The 17,516-nt window shown below is 43.9% G+C and overlaps 1 protein-coding gene across 1 annotated transcript in view; it reads left to right on the top strand.

Annotated features, from left to right (window-relative positions):
* Positions 1-648: 648 nt before the first annotated feature.
* The window catches only part of LOC138970929 (myosin light chain kinase, smooth muscle-like), a 181,263-nt gene continuing 164,395 nt past the window's right edge, over positions 649-17,516 (top strand). Inside the window, exons 1-2 of the mRNA XM_070343512.1 lie at positions 649-792; positions 12,658-13,820. Coding sequence (XP_070199613.1) covers positions 13,813-13,820 — 8 coding nt within the window. The 5' untranslated portion in view covers positions 649-792; positions 12,658-13,812. The remainder of the gene's footprint in view (positions 793-12,657; positions 13,821-17,516) is intronic.

Genomic DNA, 17,516 nt, shown 5'->3' with positions numbered 1-17,516 from the left:
CAAATGTCCATAATGGTGAATTTTTTTTTGTGGGAATGGGGATGGGGAACTAAAAAAAACCAGAAAAATCTACAGAGGAGAAGGGGTTGGGGGGGGACATACACGATGTCTTCATAATTATGTAGTTTTTCGCCGGTCAGTAGGTATTCTGCCAGTAAGCATGAAATCAACTGAACGAGACTTTTCTGATATTTTAAAGTAAAACTGGAGTTGCATAGGGGGTGGGGGGGGGGGGGGGAGGGGCGAAGCGCTCATTCCACACTGACACACTCACAACTTGAAGACTGAATAAGAAAAGTTGGACCGCAAACACTCAAACATGCCGAACAATGGGATGATGCACACATTCAAACTAGTAAGAACTTAAATTTACGCCCTCCCCCCCCCCCCCCCCCCCCCCCCCCCCCCCCCCCCGTGTAAAATAAATACAGGCAAACTTAATTGACGCCGAATACTTGACCCTTGAACCAAAGAAAGTAAGCCCCCATTAGCATGAAATCGGAGGTAGACAGCAAGCTGACCTCATTAGCCTGCACACACACACACACACACACGCTGACTGTGCCGCGCTGCGAAGGCCGTGTGTTTCACGTGCATTCTTCGCTTCTTCTTTATCGTTCTCAGTCACTGTACTGGGCCACGCTTCGCTGGAAGCCGTGCTTTTCTCTCTGTAACTTTACTGTAGGCTGTGTGAGTTTGTGGCGTGTTTATTTACAACTTCTGACAATAGTGACACAGTTGGGTCTGTGGGTTGGTGTTTGTGTACGCGGTGAAGGTTTGGCAGTTACCGAGGTAAGTTTGAAAGTCCAGCTTTTTTAAGTTTCTGCATGCTGCATCTTTCGGTGGTTTCAAGAACTGGTCTGGAGATATCTTGTCAGTTCCATCTGAAGTTCCGGCCTAGACCAAATAATATACTCTATGTGCGTGTGTCAGTGTATGTGTGTGTGTGTGTGTGTGTGTTCGTGCGTGTGTGTGTGTGTTCGTGCGTGCGTGTGTGTGTATGTGTGTGTGCGTGCGTGCGTGTGTGTGTGTGTGGCAGTGTGTGTCTGTGTCTGTGTGTTCGTGTGTGTGTTCTGTGCGTGCCTGTGTGTCTGTGCCAGTGTATCTATGGTGCAGATAATGGGATAACAGTGCCATAGGTAAAGACTAAAGTGAATGGTTGTTTGTCTAGAATGAGAAGGGGTTTTGTTTTAACTTTTGCAAGCTGCTTTGTAAGTGTGGCCTACACAAATTGTTCCGTGGTTTGTCTGGAGCGCGTTGTTGGTTTCTGCGCAAGTTCTCAGACAAAGAATGACTGAAACTTCAGTCGCAAGAATGTAGGTAACAGCATGTGCAGTGACGGGTATAAAGGTGTGTATGTAACTAGTTCACGTGTGTGTAGACCTACTGATGTTGCTGTAGAGATAATTATGCGATAACTCATGTCAGACTCGAAGCCGGTGCTCGTAGATATCATTAGTTTAGTTCTGCGCAGCGAAATCTCTCTTGGCTTGAAGGTTTGCCGTGCGCACTCTCAACTCCTGAACGGCAAATGTCTGTAAAAAGATTGGAACACTTTATATGACATATATAGTTCATAGCTCTACTGGCAAAGGTTGCACTGATAGTGTTCACTGCTATTCAAATGAACTCTTTTGGAGTACTATATATATGTTTATAAAAATATGTGCCTCTTTTGCTAGTAGAACCTGACTATGCATGGCCCCCCAAAGTGCGCGTCCCTGCGTCCTATACGCACTAGAAGCCGAAATAACGTGCTAGAAATTCATTGAGGGGACGCACTAAACCTGTAAAGAGCGGGCCTGGGACTGCACTGAATTCCAGCTATCGTGCTCCCGTAGGTATTCTTTTCAGACTGTAGTCGTCAGTCAGGTATAGTGCAAACACAAATGCCAATTTCACGCCGGAACGATATGGATATGTGTGTGTGTTTCATTTCAATAGTTGAAGTGTCTTCTTAGAATATTCAGATGAACAAAGACGCTTCATATCGACTATTCGCGATAACAATGCGTCATATGAACACAGGGTCAGGGGGTTTGGGTACCATGGACTCTTTGAGACCCTCTAAACTTTAGAAGTGAGGGTCCCATGACCCTATAGGACGAGCGTTCATGGGGAGCCCTGCTATGTACTAATTCGGAAAGTGTTCAAAACTTGTTCCAGAAATGTGTTCAAAAGTTGCACAATCTTTGGCATCACCACGAGAGAGGGAGAGACATGCATGATCGTATGAAACTGTAACATGGACGTTTTAGAGATAGAAAAACCCAGCAACATGACTTAAAAATGTCCATTGGCACTGTGAGATTTCACTCGCACAAGTGATCCTCATGTGTTACAACAAAACTAAACTGATGTTTTCTAAATCTTCGCCTACCGTTCACAAGCTTTTCAGACTCGGTTCACGCCCCCGTTGTTTTGCATTGTTTCAGGCAGAACCAACCTAAGGTTTTTCCACAATGACTATATCCTTGCTATATAGTCGTGTAATGAGCCTTCCAGAACAGATATGGCACCGCGTTCATTGTGTGTTACGTTGTTTCCATGAGAACTAAATAATACACTGATGTCTTCCAACTTCGGCTCGCCGCACTAATTAATCCGGCCTGGCACCAGAGATATACATTGAAGAGATGCGAAGCGAGGCCGCTCGCGTGAACTCTTGGGGTACCGCGCTCGGTCAGCGTGACCTCTATCTATGTCTCTGCTGGCACCAAGCACGCATCGTTAAATTTAGTGGAACTAAACTAATTTCTTCCAAACTTCAGACATGCCAAAGCCTTTCACATTTACCCTAGCCGCACACTCGCGATGAAAACTAAACTCGATGTCTTCGACATTTTGACTGTAGTCTTATACATTCGTGTACAGAGACTTTTCAGGACTGGTCTGGCACTCGTGTACAGAGACTTTTCAGAACCAGTCTGGTACTCGTGTACAGAGACTTTTCAGGACTGGTCTGGCACTCGTGTACAGAGACTTTTCAGATCCAGTCTGGCACTCGTGTACAGAGACTTTTCAGATCCAGTCTGGCACTCGTGTACAGAGACTTTTCAGATCCAGTCTGGCACTCGTGTACAGAGACTTTTCAGATCCAGTCTGGCACTCGTGTACAGAGACTTTTCAGGACTGGTCTGGCACTCGTGTACAGAGACTTTTCATAACCAGTCTGTCACTCGTGTACAGAGACTTTTCATAACCAGTCTGTCACTCGTGTACAGAGACTTTTCAGGACTGGTCTGGCACTCGTGTACAGAGACTTTTCATAACCAGTCTGGCACTCGTGTACAGAGACTTTTCAGGACTGGTCTGGCACTCGTGTACAGAGACTTTTCATAACCAGTCTGGCACTCGTGTACAGAGACTTTTCAGGACTGGTCTGGCTCTCGTGTACAGAGACTTTTCAGATCCAGTCTGGCACTCGTGTACAGAGACTTTTCAGATCCAGTCTGTCACTCGTGTACAGAGACTTTTCAGGACTGGTCTGGCACTCGTGTACAGAGACTTTTCATAACCAGTCTGTCACTCGTGTACAGAGACTTTTCAGGACTGGTCTGGCACTCGTGTACAGAGACTTTTCAGATCCAGTCTGGCACTCGTGTACAGAGACTTTTCAGATCCAGTCTGGCACTCGTGTACAGAGACTTTTCAGAACCAGTCTGGCACCGGGTTTGTGAATGTTACACACACCAGTGCGTTATGACCGTTATTTACGTCTGCGCAGCTGCCCCGCTAATCCATTTCTTTCATCAGCATCCATCCGTGACGAGGTTGAATCTCCATCAGTCACGCTCGAATGATCATAGAACATACTTCTGTATTTCCCCGTCAAAAACAGATAGGTTGTACTGACTCAGTGACTGTGCGGTAAGGATATATAGTGCGGTAAGGATATATAGTGCAGTTTTATAGTGCGGTAAGGATATATAGTGCGGTAAGGATATGGAGTGCAGTAAGGATATATAGTGCGGTAAGGATATAGAGTGCGGTAAGGATATAGTGCGGTAAGGATATATAGTGTGGTAAGGATATACAGTGCGGTAAGGATATATAGTGCGGTAAGGATATAGAGTGCAGTAAGGATATACAGTGCGGTAAGGATATAATTATAGTGCGGTAAGGATATAGAGTGCAGTAAGGATATACAGTGCGGTAAGGATATACAGTGCGGTAAGGATATAATTATAGTGCGGTAAGGATATAGAGTGCGGTAAGGATATACAGTGCAGTAAGGATATATAGTGCGGTAAGGATATATAGTGCGGTAAGGATATATAGTGTGGTTAGGATATATATAGTGCGGTAAGGAGAGTGCGGTAAGGATATAGAGTGCGGTAAGGGTATATATAGTGCGGTAAGGATATATAGAGTGCAGAAAGGATATAGAGTGCGGTAAGGATATACAGTGCGGTAAGGATATATAGTGTGGTAAGGATATAATTATAGTGCGGTAAGGATATAGAGTGTGGTAAGGATATAGAGTGCGGTAAGGATATATAGTGCGGTAAGGATTTATAGTGCGGTAAGGATATATAGTGCGGTAAGGATATGGAGTGCAGTAAGGATATATAGTGCGGTAAGGATATATAATGCGGTAAGGATATAGAGTGCGGTAAGGATATATATATATAGTGCGGTAAGGAGAGTGCGGTAAGGATATAGAGTGCGGTAAGGATATATAGTGCGGTAAGGATATATAGTGTGGTTAGGATATATAGTGCGGTAAGGATATATAGTGCGGTAAGGATATAGAGTGCGGTAAGGATATATAGTGCGGTAAGGATATATATAGTGCGGTAAGGATATATAGTGCTGTAAGGATATAGAGTGCGGTAAGGATATATAGTGCGGTATGGATATATATAGTGCGGTAAGGATATATAGTGTGGTATGTCAAGCTTGTTTTGATTTATCAGCGTCAGTTTTGGACTCTTGGCATGAAATCGAGAGCACTGGCCCTTTCAATTTTGTCTTCTTTTCTTCAAGTCCTTCCCATAAAATCAGTTTGGCTCACCATCTCAGATCTTTTTGAATGGGATAAGGCTATCCTTCCACTTGGAGGCATGCCAAAAATCAACATCCCAGACGGCTTCCTTTGCGAAGTGAGAATTTGATTTTTAATCACAGATTTCCACAACGGTGTCCGTTGAGAAATGAACTCTTCAACAAAATTCTACTGTGCACAGCTAGAGAGCACCCAGGTTGTTGAGTGTTGGTATATGTCCCAGTGGAGGGATGCTCTTAATCCACGTAAAAGCTTTACCAGGTCCGAGAGGGTGATTCGAATCGTTGACACGAGAAGGAGTGTGCCTTTAATCTACAAGCACTTTGGCACATAAGCTCTTAAATGCGCGGAAAATGATGACACGGCTGTTGGAGCTTTTTGCGTGAATGCTTTGAACTTATCAGACCAGATGTCAGGATGTTACGTTTTAGTTAACGAGGGGAATGGATTTTGTGTTTACAACCTCGTCTCTTCTGAGCTCTTCGCGCGATGAGTGAAGTTTATCAGACACTCGGGTAATGCGTAATAAAGGAGACAGTATCCGCCAGGCAAAACTGGTCCTTGTGTGCTTTATGTTCGGCCCCCCCCCCCCCCCCCAAAAAAGACATTTCGTCTTTCTGGCAAATCAAAGACGCTCTGTGTATTATATGTGTGCGGTGTAGGTCTTGGTGTTGGGGAGATGTGGGGGGGGGTACGGTGTGTGTGTGTCACGTCTGTGTGTGTCTGTGTGTGTGTCAGACAGATGGACACATACACACACACACACACACTGTGACAGACATACACACAGACACACATACACACACACACACACACACACCGTACCCCCCCCCCCCCTCCCAGCCAGACAGGCACAGATAAAAGACATTGACCCCTTCATAGAGACAGACAGATGGACACACACACACACACTGTGACAGTCTGTATGAAGGGACCAATGTCTTTTATCTGTGCCTGTCTGGCTGGCTGTCTCTCAGTCTCTCTACCTGCCTTCCTGCCTACCTACCTACCTGTCCGTCTACCTGTCTGTCCCTCTGTAACGGCTGATCGATCTATCAGTGTCAGTATGTCTAATTGGTCTCTCGGTTTCAATCTGTGTCTGGTGGAAGGGGGTTGTACACGAACGAGGCAGATAGTGGACTGACCGCTGCCTCAAGTACGCACGTGCGGTATGGCGCTGTGTGCTAATAAATCTTTAATTGGAGCCCCGTGCCTGTCAAGAGTGAAACTTTGCAGAGCACCTGCGAGAAGACTGGAGGCGGAAAATGTCTGCCAAGTAGTCTGGAGTATCCACAAGATTCTGGTCTCTTTCTGCACTCTGTATGTGGGTTATCGGAGGCAGCCGGAGAGGGAGTGAGATGTAAAAAGTTCGAAAAACATAGACCGCATTCACAGACATATATATACAAACACTCCACCACACTCGCGAATAAGTGTGTGTGGGGGGGAGGGGGGGGGAGTATCCATGCAAGCAATGTGCCGATATACACAACAGGGCTTTACTTGTCAGTCGTCATCCTTCTATTTCAACAGTATGTTTCGCATACCATTAATCTATGATTCTGAGTTCATTATAGTTTATTTCGTAGCTTTACAACAACCTGAAAAAGCCGTGATTTTGCAAGAGATGATCGGACCAGAATAGCACGAGACAAGTTCAAGACAAGTATCCAGTCTACGTCAGTGGTTTAAACAAAGCAGTTAAAACTTTTGTCTCTCAATTTATGGCCCCATTCTCAACTGCATCTAAGACTGTAGTGTGTACTCGACACTCTCTGACTTCATCCTTGAAAATAATGCAGAGCTGAAAGTGAAACACACCGTAGACGTCTTCCGTGTGTACGGTAAGAAGAAGATGCAGCGAGGTGATTGTCTGACGATCTGGCCTCGCGTTTCAGTCATGTTTACAGCGGGCCGCTATCTGCCTGCTATCTCTGCTTTCTCTGCAGCCTCTGAACGAAGTGGAAGGGTTGTAAACATAGAGGGGGTAGAGCAGAGCCCTCCCCTGCTTCAAACCGATTCCCGTTTCTGATTACTGCAGCTTGTTTATGTGCGCATGGAACTGAACGGGGGGGGGGGGGGGGGGGGGGGGGGGGGGTCTGATTCTCAAGGTAGCACTTCATCTCCGACTTCCGGACGATTTTTGACAATCTGAGATGGCCCGTAACGCGAACGGGTACCCAGGCCTCAATGGAACTGACCACTATTGATTGAAAGTTTATGAAAATGCCTCAAAGTGCCTCCAAAACATATTTTGTTCTCGTTGGGTGAGCACATTTAATTCCAAAACATTCCCACTGTGTGGTGGGAGTATCCAGGCTGTGGTATGTGACCATAGACCTATATTAGATCCCTGATGTGACCAAGTGGAGGGTTGCTTTTAGCCCATGTAAGAAGAGCCTGGCGAGAAGTGACACGATGAGCCAACTGTTTTCACGAGAAGGAGTGTGCCTTGAATCTTTTGTTTTGTGTCAATAAAACGTTGATGGATCTGAAATTGTTTACACACTGGTTTACACAATCCTGAACTTCTGTAATTGTGTGTACAGACCCGGCTTCCAGCACATCCGTGTTTGGTTTGTCTGAGGCTGTGTCATTGTTCTATCAAAACGTTCTGTACTGCTCTCGCTGTTCTCTGAGACGGGTATTAGTGTTCCCAGCAGCCTTTGCAGCCAGGCGGGGTTTTAAGGCCACAAAAAAATGGTCTGTTTACGGTATCCCGACCGACCCTATTTTTTCGCGCGACCCTAGACTTTGTTTTGGCATTTGGGGGAAACAAAAAAAAGAAGAAAAAAAAGCTTTGTTTTTTGGCAAAATAACTTAAAAATATGTTTGTTTTAAAACAAATTAAATAAAAAATAAAATCCCGACCTACCGACCCTATTTTTTTGTGTGTGCCTATGTTACCGTAAACAGACTTTTTTTCTGGGGGGGGGGGGGGGGGCCTAAAGACACGAGTGTTTTTCTCGTTCCAGCCAAACTGCCGTAAACATTCCACGGCAGCTTCCGTGGGGTTTACCCGTTCTGCCAGTGTGCTTGACTGTTTGAACGGCTCATGACTTGGTTTTTCACCTGGAGTTGTGTTTATATTAATTTGCTCTTTGTCTTCGTAATGAACAGGTGGCTGATTACACCTAAACACGAGTACACTTGGGTAGCACGACTCTGTTGCCACTAGCTTTCCACTGCGGGGAGGTGAGATTCCAATTTATGAAGACCGCTCGTTAATTAATGATTATTACCTTGTAACAACCCCAATCTCACCCCAACACACCCGTTTCCACATGCTAGACTAGTGCACCCTAAAGAAAGGAACAGCTTCCGAGGGCGGTACACGGTGCAGAAGCTGACGAGTTATGGAGACGAGTTGCACTGACGTGTGCTTGTCACTTCACTGAGAGGTGAGCGTCAGAACGTGCTAGAAATATTTATAACCGTTCACGAAAAAAAGCTCATTTTATGCATTTCTAGTCCGTAAAAAAGTCATTTTCATTATGAAGTGCACCTCACTTATTTCACTCAGGGGCAACACTCCAAACAGAATACACGATGATGCGGTGTGGAAACACTCCAAACAGAATACACGATGATGCGGTGTGGAAACACTCCAAACAGAATACACGATGATGCGGTGTGGAAACACTCCAAACAGAATACACGATGATGCGGTGTGGAAACACTCCAAACAGAATACACGATGATGCGGTGTGGAAACACTCCAAACAGAATACACGATGATGCGGTGTGGAAACACTCCAAACAGAATACACGATGATGCGGTGTGGAAACACTCCAAACAGAATACACGATGATGCGGTGTGGAAACAACTCTGTCGGGTTTGTATGGGTTGTAAAAATGTGAATACTCTTGCTTTTATTGAGGCAAACTTTCTCACGTGACACCATGGGCCAGTCACTAGCGATTTTGACATAAAATGATGTTGGTTGTTACCTGCCAAAGATTGATTAAAATAAAATACAAATTAAAATTGGGGAAAAAATGGAAGAGGGTGAGTCTTTTCTTCACTTGTGTCTGTCTGTTAGACTAACCGTCCATCTGCCTGTCTGTCTTCCTGTCGGTTTGTCTATTCCCCTAACTTATGTAATTGAGTCCCTCTGTCTATCTGACTGTTTGTCTGTCTGTGGGAACAACAATTCACCGGCGACGTGCCAACGTGTTGGGAACAAATGCATTGTACAGGTCCCGTTATCATGTTTGTTTTGCTGCACCCTGTGTATGATGATGACGGTTTCATTGCCCGTTCAACAGCTCGCAGATGATGTTCGTGATGATACAGACTTCTACAGATCAGACGAGTTGACTCCGGTGTGTGTTCTTTGGGGCATTGCAGCAACTGAGCTAGTTATGCATATGACTGATTTACTGCGCACGTGTGTGTATGTGTGTGTGTTTATATGTGTGTGTGTGTGTGACGTGTGTGTGTGTGTGCCGTGTTCGTGTGTGTGTGTGTGCCGTGTTCGTGTGTGTGTGTGTGTGTGTGTGTTTATGTGTTTGTGTGTGTGTGTGTGTGTGTGTGTGTGTGTGTGTGTGTGTGTGTGTGTGTGTGTGTGTGTGTGTGTGTGTCGTGTTCGTGTGTGTGTGTGTGTGTGCCGTGTTCTTTTGACGTTCATTTTTTGGAGAGACACGGCTGCAATTTACTAACGAGAAACCTTGCTTCGGATATATCTCAATCTGTTTTTAAAAGTTTGCAATTCACAGGCAGAACTGAAACTGTACACTGAAAGACAAAAGAAACTCAAAATTCACGGAGTTTTCTGAAAACGTTGCGCTCGCTGTGCTGACCAGGCAAGGTAGGGGGACATTTTAAGTCAGGGGACACGTTAATTATGGTACTCGCGCAAAGCGTGGCTGCTGTGTCACTGTTCACCTGCAGTGTCGCTTGCTTTGCTTTTTAAAGGACACTTACACGGCCAACATGGTTGTACATAAATTCCATGTAGCTGATTAATGAAACAAAACAAAGAGCATAAACTCTTTTCCACAAAATCGCGCTCGTTCACACTGCACGTGCACGTGTTCCAAACCGGCGTCTGTGCAGCTCGCCTTGGCAACTGGCAGTTATTCCCCTCCCCATCAACACCAGTGGGGCCAACATGTTTTGCAAGTCTCTATTTCGGAGAACAACATACTGATAGGAGGAGGTATTGCTTTAAGCTCTGTTTGTGTCTTTTGTTTTGTTCATGGCTTTGGAATAGTGTCAAAATATTTCCTCCGAAAAGCCGAGGTAAGCAATGTTTGTGCGGCAGTGGTAGTTTATTCGCGTACTTTGTGCTTGTGAGTGTTTGTAGCGAATCTCGTGAAGCAGGAGGATGCTTTTGGTCACTCTTTCTGTTGTCGGGTTGTCACAAGTTCTTACAGAGCAGTACAGGATGAAATTCGTTTTCCGACAGGCAGATAATCTTGCTGTTTACATTATAGTCAACTCTGGCAATTGACCACAAGGGTGTCCTTCGCATGTAAACGATTCGCCTTACTAGGTCAGATCTGACCAAGGGGATCGCCTCATCTCTCCACATGCACACACACCAAAAAGCAACATAGTCGGAGTGCTTTCTGCGTAGAGCAATATTTTTGTATGAAATGATTTCGCAGATTGGCGTCCGTGTCCTTCAATAAAGTAATCCATAAACAAATCCCACTCTGCACGGAAACACCGAGCTGTTGATTGTTGGTATGTGTCCCAGGGGAGGGATGGCCTCAGTCCATGTCCAACCCTGGCCACATCTGAGATGATGAGCCGAATCGTTTACGGCACGTAGAATTAACTGACGGCAGGCACATGTTTCGTACGTTCAAAGCGATTTATCCAACTTGTCTGTCTTCTGGCAAACACGTTTAAAGGCACACTCCTGCCCACACTCCTCAACAAGTTTCAGCTCACCCCAGCACCCCCCGCGGGTTAGGGGGAGTCCCATATTGGTTGGGACGAGAAAGAATTTACCCGATGCTACCCAGCATGTCGTAAGAGGCGACTAACGGTTCTGTTTCTCCTTTTACCCTTGTTAAGTGTTTCTTGTATAGAATATAGTCAATGTTTGTAAAGATTTTAGTCAAGCAGTATGTAAGAAATGTTAAGTCCTTTGTACTGGAAACTTGCATTCTCCCAGTAAGGTCATATATTGTACTACGTTGCAAGCCCCTGGAGCAATTTTTTGATTAGTGCTTTTGTGAACAAGAAACAATTAACAAGTGGCTCTATCCCATCTCCCCCCTTTCCCCTATCCCATCTCCCCCCTTTCCCCGTCGCGATATAACCTTGAATGGTTGAAAACGACGTTAAACACCAAATAAAGAAAGAAAGAAAAGCTCACTCCAGCAAGTAGTTAGGGTGTTGATTTTTGGTAAGTGACCAAGTGGAAGAATGGTTTTATCCCATGTAAAAGCCTGGCCAGATCTGAGATGGTGAGAAGGACAGTTTTCACGGGAAGGAGTGTGCCTTTAAATATTATTCTGACTTTCGTGCACCCGATCTCCTTTCATCAAACAGCAGCGCACGTCAAAGGATGTGTTTTTAATGGCTTAACCCCAGTTTGGGGTGTATGTTCCAATTCATTAACTTTGTTATTTATGGCCGCTAGCTAATCATATTTTCAAAAAAGCCTTCAGGAGCCCCCCGAACATCATCACTCTAGAAAGCTGAATAAGTATGTGATGATAGTGCATTCGACAATCTGGTAACCGGCGACGCAAGTGAAAATGTATTATATTTGCCATCCTTTTTTTGTGTGTGCTTTACTTGAACATCTCATTTTGTAAGAAATATATACATTATCAGGGGCGGATCAGTTAGTTTGTAATGGGTTAATCGAGAGCGGGCCAGAGACTACTATGGCACCAGAGGTTGTGCCATCTCAGCTTAGAAATTGCCACGGAATCATCTTACCAAATTCCGAAGTAAAAACGCATCTTTTTACATTTAGTCAAGTTTTGACTAAATGTTTTAACATAGAGGGGGAATCGAGACGAGGGTCGTGGTGTGTGTGTGTGTGTGTGTGTGTGTGTGTGTGTGTGTGTGTGTGTGTGTGTGTGTGTCTGTGTGTGTCTGTGCGTGTGTGTGTGTAGAGTTTCATCTTATTCCTTGTCGGTTCCTGATTTCAAAAACATATAGATATATGTTTGGATTAAAAACACGCTCAGAAAGTTAAAACGAAGAGAGGTACAGAAAAGCGTGCTACTGCTGTGCAGCCCAGCGCAACCACTACCAAGCTAAACAGGCTCGTTAATGTCACTGCCTTTTGCACGAGCGGCGGACTACGGTCATTGTGAAAAAATGCAGTGCGTTCAGTTTCATTCTGTGAGTTCCACAGCTTGACTAAAATAATGTAGTAATTTCGCCTTACGCGACTTGTTTTTTCTTCTGGAAGAGAATGCCTGTGCAACCCCCCGCCCACCCCTGCTTATGCCGATATTTTCTTGTGCAGTGTTACACATACTTATTGCGGACAAAAGGACAATGCGCATGTGGGCATAATGTCTCGCTCCACTAAGCAATAAGAAAATACTCACTTTCTCTCTCAACACAGCATGTTACTGCGCAGTGTGCTGCCCAATTAAAACCTCGCTGCTCATAAAAGTATTTAGCGTGAGGAATGACTTGTTTTGGCAGTGACTCTTATTCTTGTTTCAGACACTGACAGTACCACATCTGGAACGACTGGTGTTGATCGTGACACTGACAGCACTGGCTCGTGCCACCCGTGCGCTGAGCACTTTCCTTCTACTGACACACATATACAGCTTGTCCGTCTTCGCTTCTGAAACTGTCTGACATCTTTGAGATTTCTGACCACTTCCATCCAGGAAGGATTGGATGGCCCAGTCTTGTGCGGAACGTATAGTGTGTAGTATTTCAGGACATGCGGTGACACAGACACAAGAGTGTGTAGTGTGTAGAGTTCTAGACTTTGAGATACAGTACGGCACAGAGTGTGTTGCAAAGTCCCGGCAACGAGCGAGTGTGTATTTTTGACACAATACGAATGAGTAAAGAGAAAAGCGCGTTCTAAAGTTTGGCGGGTTATCTTTGTATCTTGAGGTATTCTCGTCGGCATCATTATCACCAGGCTAACGGTATACACCCCATACTTTTATGCGACAACCAGTTTTCAGAGAAAGTTCTAGATTGAAGAAAACTTTAACATTTCGACTCAAATCAGTGAAGACTGCCTTTGTTGGACCAATAATGTCTTGTATTCTAAGATTGGGATTAAACCAGTGAAGACTGCCTTTTGTAAGACCAATTCTAAGATTGGAATTCAGCCAGTGAAGACTGCCTTTGGTAGACGAGTCAGTTCTAAGACTGGGATTCAATCAGTGAACACTGCTTGTGGAAGACCATTTCTGACGCAAGGGTTCACTATTTGAAGACTTTATTAAAGCGGAAGATCAGTTCTGACACTGGGATCAAGTCAGTGACGGATTCTTGTGAAAAACCATTGAAATGATTTAGGCCTTTTGATGCATATGATTACGAATTCGGACACGGTTTAAAACTGAGCTAACTTCAGACATCGAGTGTGTATTCTACTTGTAGACAACGTGGAACCAGGAGCCCATTGTTCAGCAACTCAATCAAGTATATATCTGCGTCTTGTTACAAACGTTTCGAGACAACAGCTTTACACAGAGACTTGAAGCACGACTTGTAACAGTCATTCCTGATTCACACGGCTTCCGTTGTCACCGAGGGATTGTGGATTACGCTGACCATTTCCGTGACTTCAGTTAGGATTTGGAGTGACGGATTTGTGGATTACCTGCCGGATCACATCGAGCTTCCACAATGAAGAGGTAGGAATCTGCTGAGGAGAGTTTGCTTGATTGTTTGTTGGTCGTCAGTTCAGCTTGTATCGTTGATTGGTGTGTGTGTTTGTCGTCAGTTCAGCTTGTATCGTTGATTGGTGTGTGTGTTCGTCAGTTCAGCTTGTGTCGTTGATTGGTGTGTGTGTTTGTCGTCAGTTCAGCTTGTATCGTTGATTGGTGTGTGTGTTTGTCGTCAGTTCAGCTTGTATCGTTGATTGGTGTGTGTGTTTGTCGTCAGTTCAGCTTGTATTGTTGATTGGTGTGTGTGTGTGTTTGTCGTCAGTTCAGCTTGTAACGTTGATTGGTGTGTGTGTTTGTCGTCAGTTCAGCTTGTGTCGTTGATTGGTGTGTGTGTTTGTCGTCAGTTCAGCTTGTATCGTTGATTGGTGTGTGTGTTTGTCGTCAGTTCAGCTTAAATTGTATCGTTGATTGGTGTGTGTGTTTGTCGTCAGTTCAGCTTGTGTCGTTGATTGGTGCGTGTGTTTGTCGTCAGTTCAGCTTGTATCGTTGATTGGTGTGTGTGTTTGTCGTCAGTTCAGCTTGTATCGTTGATTGGTGTGTGTGTTTGTCGTCAGTTTAGCTTGTATCGTTGATTGGTGTGTGTGTTGGTCGTCAGTTCAGCTTGTATCGTTGATTGGTGTGTGTGTTTGTCGTCAGTTCAGCTTGTATCGTTGATTGGTGTGTGTGTTTGTCGTCAGTTCAGCGTGTATCGTTGATTGGTACCATGGTGTGTTTGTTTGTCGTCAGTTCAGCTTGTATCGTTGATTGGTGTGTGTGTTTGTCGTCAGTTCAGCTTGTATCGTTGATTGGTGTGTGTGTGTTTGTCGTCAGTTCAGCTTGTATCGTTGATTGGTGTATGTTTGTCGTCAGTTCAGCTTGTATCGTTGATGGGTGTGTGTGTTTGTCGTCAGTTCAGCTTGTATCGTTGATTGGTGTGTGTGTGTGTTTGTCGTCAGTTCAGCTTGTATCGTTGATTGGTGTGTGTGTTTGTCGTCAGTTCAGCTTGTATCGTTGATTGGTGTGTGTGTGTTTGTCGTCAGTTCAGCTTGTATCGTTGATTGGTGTATGTTTGTCGTCAGTTCAGCTTGTATCGTTGATGGGTGTGTGTGTTTGTCGTCAGTTCAGCTTGTATCGTTGATTGGTGTGTGTGTGTTTGTCGTCAGTTCAGCTTGTATCGTTGATTGGTGTGTGTGTTTGTCGTCAGTTCAGCTTGTATATTATATATATCGTTGATTGGTGTGTTTGTTGGTTTGTCGAAAGTTCAGTTTGCATGTTTGTAACTTTTTGTTTGTTTTTGTTTTTGTGTTCTGTTGCTTGTCATTATTTTAGCTGGTATGGTTTGTTTGCTTCTTTCTTTGTTTTTTGTTTGTCGTCAGTTCACCTTGTTTCGTTTGATTGGTGAGTTTGTTTGTGTGTGTGTTTGCTTGTTGTCAGTTCAGTTCGTACATTTGTTTGTTAGTTTGTCGTCAGTTCAGCTTTTATATATGGTTGATTGGTTTGTTGTTAGTGGGTTGGTTAATTGGTTGCCTGGTTGATTTTGTTCAGGTTTTGTAATGATCTATGCAGATTTGTCTTAAAATTCTTTGATTGTGAATTTGAAACTGATTGCCATGTCGCCTTTCACCATATGTCGGATAATAGTGATGACGATAGCATCAACTGGGACTAACGAACCACAGTATAGACAACAACATAACACAAAGTACTCAAGATCAAATGCATTTTATTCATCCTATCTATGTACAACCAAAAGAAGTTCGATGTCTATGTGATTTCTTGATTATGATGCAAGAAACAAGAAAATGACCGTCACAACGAAATACAGTAGACTCCGCTTAATAAAAACACATCGGGACTGGGCAAATTTGTATTTATTAACCGAAGTTTTTATTAACCGAAGTTTTTATTAACCGATTTTTTTTTTTTTAAATCAAACAGAAAAAAAAGAATGTCCTCTCCTGTGAAGGAAGCGATCAACCGAAGCCCGAATTTCCTTTTCATTGTTTATCGATTGGTACAAGAGAAACGATGCGAGACGTCCACAAAAGTTGCAGCTTCCAGAACACTCTTTGCTGTCAGACGATGGAAGCGATCAAGAAGTTGAACCTTGTCTTGCACCGTCATTTCTGTTCTTTTTCTCTTTGTGCCCTTGGACGCCATGTTCAAAACTGCGAGCTTTATACGTGTGTAGGAGAGAATGCAATGAGAGAATGCAAACGTGATCTAATTCTCGTGATCTCGTTTCCCCCCTAAATCACAATTTTCGCTGAACTTAGCTCACTAAGCTGCAGCAAATGCTTGCATCGTCTGTCGGGTGAGTAGATATCGCTCCGTGTTTGACAATACAGCACGGAAAAAATACCCAACTGTTTTTATTAACCGGATTTTTGTATTTATTAACCGAAGGATTATTACATGGGCCATATAGTGATAAATCCGGACCGGACTAAAGTGTATTTTAAAAGCGGCTGTCCTTATCAACCGTGTGTTTCCACTGTAATGTAATCTTATCGTAAACGGGTCTGTCGTTTCGTTTGGAAGAACTCCAACATCCGAGAAGCAGTTTACGACCGGCTATCTCCAGAATTCGACCCGTGGAATGAAATGCACACTCCGTCTCGTGAAAACAGTTCGCCTTATTATCTCCGATCTGGCCAGGCCATATGGGATAGGACGATCAGTCCCTGTGCTTGGTCACTTAACAAGAATCAACACCCTGTCTGCCTGCTGATGTCAATTGGAATTTGCTGGTGAATCAATTATTTTTAACGTGGCTTTTATTTTTAACGAAACTAAGTTGTCGAACAATGCCCACGGTGCACCAACAGTACCCAGGCTGTTCATTTTTGGTATGTGACCAAGTGGAGGGATGGTCATATCCCGTGTAAAAGTTTGGCCAGAAAGAGATGACAAGCTGAACTGTTTTAAGAGAAGAAGTGGTGCCTTTAACGTCAACTCCTGAAAGAAGAGTGAACATTTCGAGAATTATTCAGTATAAAGACCCACCTCACACGGGGCTTATTCGTGAGACTCCCTTGCTTTCTGTGCCTGACTAGAATCAAGTAGAATACTAGTAATATAAACGTGAACAATTATTTATCAGTCTAAATGCCCCCGTAGTGTTAACGTTGGCAGTGCAAGAGTAGAAGAAATCTTTGGGGGAAAATGCGTAAAACATCAATAATTACAGTTGTTGACCAGATGTACAGTAATTGAGTGCAAGATTATTTAGAAAAACAATTAAAGTGCTCAAGAAAAACATCAACATTCATGAAAATGATATCACACAGATACACAACATACTATATGTTTCTTCACTGGCAACTTCTGCAGGGTGTTTTGATAGATACATAGGGTATTTTGAAGTGAAACATATATCACATAAAAATACGCCTGACAAAGATATATTCATGAATTCCATGTAATTCCATTTCAACCCTCAGTCTGCCATATTGATATATGTATATCCAAATACACACACAGACACAATCTGTAATCAATCTCTCTCTCTCTCTCTCTCTCTCTCTCTCTCTCTCTCTCTCTCTCTCTCTCTCTCTCTCTCTCTCTCTCCCCACGGTTCAAACACGTACTGTTATTTCATTTTATTTTTACAAAATGGAACAGGTTGAAGCAATGACTTTCTTATCATATAAAATAATATATGACAGATATAGAAATCCGAAC

Source organism: Littorina saxatilis, linkage group LG7, assembly GCF_037325665.1.
Source record: "Littorina saxatilis isolate snail1 linkage group LG7, US_GU_Lsax_2.0, whole genome shotgun sequence".
NCBI classification, from domain to species: domain Eukaryota; kingdom Metazoa; phylum Mollusca; class Gastropoda; order Littorinimorpha; family Littorinidae; genus Littorina; species Littorina saxatilis.
Note: the sequence above shows the minus strand (reverse complement) of the source record. Positions and strands in the feature narration are given on the sequence as shown.